Source organism: Corvus hawaiiensis, chromosome 2 (assembly GCF_020740725.1).
Source record: "Corvus hawaiiensis isolate bCorHaw1 chromosome 2, bCorHaw1.pri.cur, whole genome shotgun sequence".
Lineage (NCBI taxonomy): Eukaryota > Metazoa > Chordata > Aves > Passeriformes > Corvidae > Corvus > Corvus hawaiiensis.
In genome coordinates this window covers 31,674,321-31,682,999 of record NC_063214.1, presented here as the reverse complement: position 1 = coordinate 31,682,999, position 8,679 = coordinate 31,674,321, and the positions used below count along the sequence as shown (strand labels likewise).

The 8,679-nt window shown below is 42.4% G+C and overlaps 1 protein-coding gene across 1 annotated transcript; it reads right to left on the bottom strand.

The window, feature by feature from the left end:
* Positions 1 to 7,143: 7,143 nt before the first annotated feature.
* Positions 7,144 to 8,154, bottom strand: LOC125317198 (olfactory receptor 10AC1-like). Its single transcript, XM_048286902.1, has one exon. The coding sequence runs from the start codon at positions 8,152 to 8,154 to the stop codon at positions 7,144 to 7,146; it is 1,011 nt and encodes a 336-aa protein (XP_048142859.1).
* Positions 8,155 to 8,679: the final 525 nt, after the last annotated feature.

Genomic DNA, 8,679 nt, shown 5'->3' with positions numbered 1-8,679 from the left:
TATCCACTATCTACAACTCTAAGAATAATCTATGACAGCTCTGTAGAGCCTAAGACATGCTCTGTTTCAATGTTTTATTCCCTGTAGAGAATTCATGCTTTCTGTCCTTTATTCTCACCTGCATGACCACAGTTAAATATTCTAGTGTTTTCATTTTTATCTTGGAAGGTTTTCTGGCTCTACTCCACCAGCAATTATTTTAGAATATTTCAAACAGCTGACTTCAGACTGTTTTTCTGCAGAAAATAGACTCCTGCCATTTAGTGGTTTAAGCTGTTAAATTAGTTTTGTATATGGACATTTTTCATTCAGAAACTCAGATTTTATTTTAAACAGGTATTTTAAACTCCAGGGAAGGATTACAAGTGACTTCTCTGGATCAAAAAGCAGCCATCTCTATCTTAGAGTCCTGAGGACCTGACTGCGCAAAGTAGTCAAGCTGGTTATCTTTCTCCCTTGAGAAGAATAACAAGGGCAAGGGAATGAATGAAGCTGATAGAGACAAGGCGTAGATCTCAGTTTCCATACACAGAAGAAGCAGGGGACACTCCCTTATTCTTCCTCACATATGCAGAGATAAACACCCTTGGAGATGTACAAGCTTTGCCTGAAAGGCCCTGAGCAGCTTGATGCAGTTTTGGTGTTAACCCTGCAGTGAGCAGGTATTTGGGCTAAAGACCTGCAGTCATCCCTCCCTAGCTTAATCATCTTCTGCTCATTCAGTTCATCCTTGGTAGATGAGCAATCACATCTTCTTCCACCAGGAATGTAGACAGATCTTTACCTGGGCTCCAGTCAAAGCAGGAGGGTAGCTTCCCAAATATATTCTCCACCTAACAGAGATGTCATACAGTACATGGACTAGAAGAAGTCCAGTATTCCTGAATAAAACTCCACTTACTTGATCATCAGCAACATATTAATAGGTGTTTCTCTACCTACTGATGCCGTGGCTGGACACCTGACCAGACACAGGAGCGTGTTTGTACTGCTGCCTGAACTGCAGGCTTGCTGGCTTTTGTCTCGGGATAAGCTTATCCTGCACATGGTCTGCCGTGCTCTTATTTGGCTTGCAAAACAGGGCTGAGTTAAATTATTACATCATCCTGCAAACGAGGGGGAGGACCTTGCTTTTCCGCAGAAATTGTCCACGATAATTCTCTTGCCATATTATCCCAGCTCTGCTCCCCCTCGTGGTCCAGTGGCTGTGGAGCCCCAGAGGTCCCGGCTGCCTCCAGAAGAGCAGCCGAGCAGGGCTTCACTTATGCTGAGGTGTGACATTTTGTATAGACAAGAGGGAAGCAATGAAGACCAAGTCATAACAGAATCTGATTCATGCTCCTATTCATAAAACTTCCCTAAGTGGTACAAATCTGGGTCACAAGAGTTAGTTACTTTCTATTAAACTATTACAGCACATTATATACTTATAAATCCAAAAAGTGCAGTTCTACACTTAACACTCCTCTTTTGAGAGCACATTCTTCTGGGGCACCTTTGAAGATACTTATTTATCTTGGTGGCATTAAGATTTCACAAGAGGACCCAATTTCTCCTTGAGGATTACTAACACAACAGCATATGTATGATAAACATAAAATTTGATCCAGATAAATTTGATTTCTGGTAGAGATGCTGATGACTTATTCAACTACATAACATTATAATACTTTTAGTATTTGAATCAAAGCTCAAAATGTAGCAACAGTAGCCTCTGCATGGCAAATACATACCTCTCTGTAATTTGTAATTTGTTCATATTTTTTTGGCTGTTCTTTCCCACTCTTGGATTAATTATGTTCAAGCATGGAAATATCTCACTGACACTGAAAAGGCCTTACTAAGATACAATAAAAAGCCATATCACTAGTCGCTTTGATAGTGTGATTTTAAATTTATTTTTTCTACTCTTACAGCTGAATGTGTGAGTTAATCAATCTTTTATTTTCTGGGGGGTTATAATAGGTGTTTTAAAGCTTTTATGTCTGTTTCTAATCTGTTTTTTCAAGATATTTTTATGGTCCTCTTCTTAATAAATTACAGTTGCCCCCACAATCTAAATGCAATAAGCTTGCCCATATTTGTTGCTGTTGTAGCTTGATCCTGGTGTTGAAGAATTGCTGTCCTGTGCAGAAATTATATAGTTTTCACTGGTCACTGTGTTAGCAAGTGGTGTTCTTCCTGAGAGGTTTCAAGGAGGATGTCAGGAGAAGGTATTTGAAACAGACACCTTGCAGGTGGGAAGAGGGCATTGAACGTGTTAACATCTTCCCAACTCACCGCCAACTCTACTCCCAGTTAAGCCTCCCACTTGATTTTTTGAAACTTGAACTCTTTAATTAAATCAAAACATGAAAACTAAAATGAATGCTGAGAGCAACTGTACACCAAAACCACAATGAAACACAGCACGGATTTTAGGAGACCTGATTTTCAGCAGTGACTAGGCTAGAGGCCATATGCTGCTGAGCCATCAGTCTTCCTTCAACTTTACATGCCAATTTGTAGAACCAGACGGTCTTACATCTTTACATACCTATTTGTAAAACCAGACTGTCTCATATTCTTGCACTTAGGCAGGTGAAGCCAAGGGTACACACTGGGTGGGTATCGACCTTCCCATTCTCACTTTTTCCTGGACCTGACAGGAAGACAACTGAGCACAATAGGATCTTTAAAGCCAAGAGCTTTAGGTTAGGGATACAGTGCTGGAATTATTAATAACACCTTCAGTCAGCTTTTTGATGTGGAGGTGCTTGTAGGGCAAGGTGAAACTAATTCTGAAACCAACCAGCTGGCAGGAACTTCACTTCGTTCTTCAGCTCCGCTTTGGTCTCCTGATTAGTTTTTGTTCTATGTTCCTGGTTGCTTCCTGAAACAATCCATTAGAGGAAACTTAAGGCCTGTGCAAAAACCCAGTTGGTAAATAAAGAACTTGTAGAAATGTTTAATTCTGGGGAGAAATGGCAGATTATTTCAGTATATTTCTTTCCCATGAGCTTGTTTATGAGGGTGTGCACTGTATTTGTTTGATATCATATAGGAACCTATCAGATTTTATATGCTGGGTACGTAATTTCATATAATAGTAAAAAACAATCTCAGGAAGGACTCATCTCTCTTCTTTTGTAAGTCTTCAGTCTATAAATATCTGCAAGAGAAACTCCTGTAGCATTGTAGCCTTTATCATAGTAAAGTGTGTAAATAGTAAAGCACAGTAAATATTACTCCTTTGACATGCTCATAATGAACATGTAAGCAGAGGCCTTTTCTCAATAAAGCAAATGTTTGACAACCTTTCACCTTCATGATATTAACATCTACTTTCTAGGTTTACTACTAAGCCCACATCCATTTCAGTTTACAATTCCATTGATGTAAGTACCTGTATTAATTTCACCTTTCTGCTTCAGATCAAATGGCAAAAAAAAAAAATCTATTTGGGTAAATATAGGATTATTTGCAGGTTTTCTAAGCTTTTAAGGAATGTGAAAGAAAGAAAGGCTGGTGGACTCACTTTCCATGTAAGCCAAAATGGATAGGAAGGGATAGCATGACTTTGTCAAAGGGAGATAAATACACTGAAATTTCTTCCGAGCTCTTAAAACTGGACTTTTGCCAATTTTTCAACTTTCCTTGCCCATAATAAAAACAAATCCCCTAAATAAACTTTTTATTTATACTCCTAGGAAAACAAAGAATTTTTTTTTTATGTAAGTGCACTTAATTCTTTAGGAGGTTGATTATTTGTAAGAACAACTTTTAGGAAATGTCTTACCCGGATTGCCAGCAAAACATAATAGTGTGGGGAAAAAAAAATTTTAAAAAGCATTTTTATCACTGGTTTCTCTCTATACCGAAAGGGCAGTTTCACTTGTATCCTCCCAGTATCGCTGGTACTGGTAGTAGCTCTCAAGGAGGCACCTTGAAGTATCTCCCTGAGCAGAGGAACCTCTTTCAGTGGCATGTACCATTCAAGGTGCTGGACCTTGAGTACCCTGAATGCTGCTTAAAGTCTCTGCCATCAGCCTCCAAACTCTCTTCATTTTTGAGAACGTGGACAGCACTGATCTGATCTTACAGGTTGAGATCTTACAGGCTGGGCTCTGGTGCTCCACCATTGATAGGATCTGTGTTCTCACACAGTGTTTGCTCAGAGCCGCCTTTACAAAATTAATTGCAGGGGTGAATACTCTGTTTTTATGGCTGTGTAAACCATGAAGTGGCTCTTAGTGATGTCCTAATTGGTTTCACTGGAAAACTTCGTGACATCTGTGTTTGCCAGATCTCAGGTGTCTGCAAATTTGGGAATGCAAGCATTCTTCTTCCAAGAAAGGACAAGACCATTTGTGAAATGCAGGTACCCAGCTGTACTCATTCACTGGGGAGTCTTGAATCCCTGCCCAACCCAAAAAACTACAACACCCATGGAAAGATCTTTTCCATACCCATCTTTGGTTGGAGGTAGAACGTGTACTTGTCAAAATCTGCCCTGCCTGATTGGGTCCTGCTGTTCCCTGTGAAGTTCTGAAAAGAACTTAGAAATTACCTTTTTAAAATTATTATTCTGTGCTCATGCCCTACATCAGGGATGGTGCTGCCTTACTTCACTTGAGCACTCTCCAGCTCTCAGCACACAGTGTACTGAGTCAACAGGACTGAAACAGCCACTTGTTGAGTGGAAAAGGGACCTCAGGCCGGTCCAGTCAATTAAAAGATAACATTTTAGAAAGGAAGTTGTTCTGATATCTCTTATACATTGCTGCTGCTCTTACCTCATAAGCTACCCCTCTTCCCACTCTTACACCTGAGTCCTTTCTACAAATCTGTACAATGCTCAACACAGCTGGCATGGGACGAGGGGAAAGGGTGCTGTGAATGGGTGTGGGAGTACTGATGGAGCTAGTCTTGGTGTGGGAATATTGGTGAGAATGGTCTTGGGCTCTGGAATATCTCCTCCCCCCACTCATCTGCAAGGACATTGGGTGGAGAAAGTGTCTTCACAGAAAGCCTCCACTGCTTGTTATAGTTCCCACATGTATCTCCAAACGAAAGAGCTGGGAGTCTAACCTGGCTGCTGTTTCAGTCATGTCAGCCCTTCCAAAGGCATTGTCTGTATCTCTGGAGTGAGGAGAGGTCTGCCAGGTGCCTCAGTTCCGCAGTGGTTCACGAGGAACATACTAGTTCAGGACACAGCCCTGCTATCTTCCCACAGCTGGCAGCAGATAACAGTTATCACTCTGCTATCCCATGCCCACAGCTGCCAGAAATATGTGAGGGCTTCTACCAAGGCTTTGATCAGTATTATAAACCTCAGTGTCTTTCTGTACTTCAGTTTTATTGCCAGGCATTTGGATATATCTGTACCTCCTAAAAGGCAGGTTAGAAACTTCTATTGTAGAATCCTTCTAATCTCAGGAAGGACCTCTGGCTGTCTCAAGTCCAGCCAACTGCTTGCAGCAGGATTAACAATCAAAGCTTGATTGGACTTGACAGGATTTAGAATTGATGCTTCATATTTTTCCTGTGCTCATTACAGTTACTTAATAGCATTTGATAAGTACTTCTCTAATGTAAGTCTGAAGTACTTCTCTATTAGTAAGTAGTGGTCGTTCATTGAGACCCTCCCCTTCTCACTTTTGGAAGAGCTGGCAGGTGATTAAAATGTTCACTGCAGCTTTGATAATTTCAAATAATGCAGCTCAGTGTTTGCCCACAGAGTAATTAGGTATTCATTGACATGAGAGCCAATATTCTGTGTTAATGTTTTAGGCAGGCTAGACTGTCAACTTGAAGAAGCTTTTAATGTCAATTTTAAATTCCACATTTCTCTTTTTTCAGAAGGCTCCAAGTTAATTTCCTTAGTTACAGTGCCAATTTCTTACATTTGTCAAATCTACTTACCATAATTTTTAATGACTATAGCCCAGAGAAAGCAAATACCGCTGTGCTCTCTCAATCTGCCCAGAGAGCGAGCTGAGGGCAGCTGGGGTGCTTAAATTCCTTTGGATTAGACAGAGGAACAGAAGCAAACAGTTTAAATTTTTCTCAATGATAGGCTGTGTAAAGATGGATTCTGAATCATAGGGTCGTATGGCCTTTAAAGAGACACGGGGGAGGGAAGTAATAAATAAAATAATGAAGTTGCTTCTTTCCCCCCTCTTCCTGGCCAAAATTGATCTTCCCTAATTTGTCTGAATCACCCTGTTCCTCCTACACATAGGAAACTCATAAAATAACACTGTTTTGCACCTTCAGACTGATGCCTGCTGCAATCCAGCCTGTGCAGTAACACTCACTCACTGGTTTTGCTATGGAAATTGCAGTAACTGTGGCAGCAGTATTATTACTCTTACAGTTACAGATCTCAGCACTCCCCAGGCATTCTTACTTATATGATGCAGTCTTTCCTCATAAAAGTCACATGATAAGGCAGGTATCTTAGCCTTTGTGTTGCCATAGGAACAATCCAAACCTAAAGCATCTCCCTATAAAAGGAAAGTGTGCTTCCTGCAAAACAAGCATAGGAAAGTCATACTCTTGTCAGACCGATGGCATTTTAACTTTCAATATCTAGAATCATTGAAGGTTAGATGAGTTTGCACTAACAATCTTTCCATTTGTCATGGGATGGCAGAGTGCAGCCTTCTGCTAAATTTGGGGGAAACCACAGCTATTTTACCCTTCTTTCTAGCCATGGACTTTCTTCTTCTGACCTTCCTTTAAGCCCCTACAGATTTATTGTACTACCAAACTTATCAGTCTAAAGTTTGTATTGACTATCCACTTTCTACTGTCATCTTGATAGAAAACTAATGAAACCAATACTTTAATATTGGTTTATTTGCTTTAAAAATTTTTGTGTTGATCTTCTGATTGTGCTGGGATTACTATGAATGTAAGCATGAATCTTCATGTGATCAGAGAAGCGAGACCACTGGTTGATCAAAGCTCTTCATCCTCACAAGTCACTAAAGCATTTTCCTTTACATCAAGTGTTATGTTTGGGATTTTTTTTTAGCAGAGATATCTTTTTCTCATAAATGTAGTGATGCATGTAGAATTCTGCCTGGATATTTGCCTCAGTGAAGTCTACTGTGATTGGTTATGGGGCTGTTTTCCAACAAGCACATGCTTGTTCTACTAAAATTTACCACACACACACATCACGACTCTGGTACTATCCCAGTTCACCTGAGCTATTTTTTTCCTCCTCAGCATTTTCCTGAGGATCCCTCTGATTTCCTTGTTCCTCAGGCTGTAAATGAGGGGATACATTAATGGAGTAAGATTGGTGTAGACCAGAGACACCATCTTGTCTCGAGCTGGTGAGTAACTGGACTTAGGACGAATGTAAATGAAAGTGGCACATCCGTAGTGCAGTAAGGTGATGGCCAGCTGTGAAATGCAGGTGGAAAAGGCCTTGCCCCTTCCCACAGAGGAGGCGATGTGTAACAAAGCCACAGCGATGCAAACATACGAGACCAGGATTAGGAGGAAGGGCAGCAGCAGGAGGAGAACGCAGGCAGCCAGCAGAGGCAGCTCGGGGGTGTAGCTCTGTGTGCAGGCCAGGTGCAGCACGGCAGGGACATCGCAGAAGAAGTGGTCGATGCGGTGTGACTGACAGAAAGGCAGGCGGAAAACAGCCGCCGTCAAGCCCAGGGCAACCGCAAAGGCTCCCAGGCCGCACATGAGAGCCAGCCTGAGGCACAGGCCCTCGCTCATCACCGCCGCGTAGCGCAGGGGCTGGCAGATGGCCACGTAGCGGTCGTAGGACATGGCCGCCAGCAGGAAGCACTCAGCCCCCCCGAGGGCCACGAAGAGGTGCATCTGAGCAGCACAGCCCAGGAAGGAGATGGTGCTGCCGTCCACCACTACCAGGCTGAGGAGCGCCTTGGGGACAACTACTAAAGTGTAGCAGAGCTCGATGGCAGAGAGTTGGCAGAGGAAGAAAAGCATGGGAGGGCGTGAGGGCTCCATGACCACTGCCGCGAAGATCATCATATTCCCTGCCAATGTGAGCAAATGAACAATGAGAAAGATAAGGAAGAGCAGGACCCGCAGACGGAGCAGCTCAGAGAAGCCGAGCAGGAGGAATTCCATGGTTGCACCGGTGCTCACATTGTCCCTCTCCATGCAGCCTTCACATGGCATCTACAGGAGAGAAACAGAAGAGAAACAGCTGAATTCGACCTGATGCCTGGCAATCAATTCCATATAGGAAATAATGTTGCAGTACTGTAGAACCAGTGTAGTAAAGCTTATTGGGTAGGGAGGAAGGCAATTTCATTGAAAAAACCCCCAAACTTCAAACCCGATTTCACTCAGCCACATTCAGCACACTCTCAGACCCATATTCTCCCAACCACCAAGGTTCTTGTGTCCAAATGATCTCCCTAGGATTCTTTGCCATGACACTGGTGACAAAGACTGTCACCTCTTGGGTCTTCCTCTCTTCTGAGTTGTTCTTAGGTTTGTGACCATGTGCAGGTTTTGAACATGCACTAGATACCCTTTAGGAGTTGACACTGATTAGTGTCTCTGTCCTGTCCTGCTTTTAAGAGTCTTTATTGGACTGTTCCTCTTGATCTGAGTGTCCTAAGAAGGCATTTGGATATTGATGACCACCACCACCTAGGTCCTGAGGACATTGTGCTGCTGCTGCCTCTTGTGCGTCCA

What these genes read in the sequence shown, in the direction of transcription:
- LOC125317198 (XM_048286902.1), bottom strand. Translation starts at nt 8,154, where the DNA reads ATGCCATGTGAAGGCTGCATGGAGAGGGACAATGTGAGCACCGGTGCA.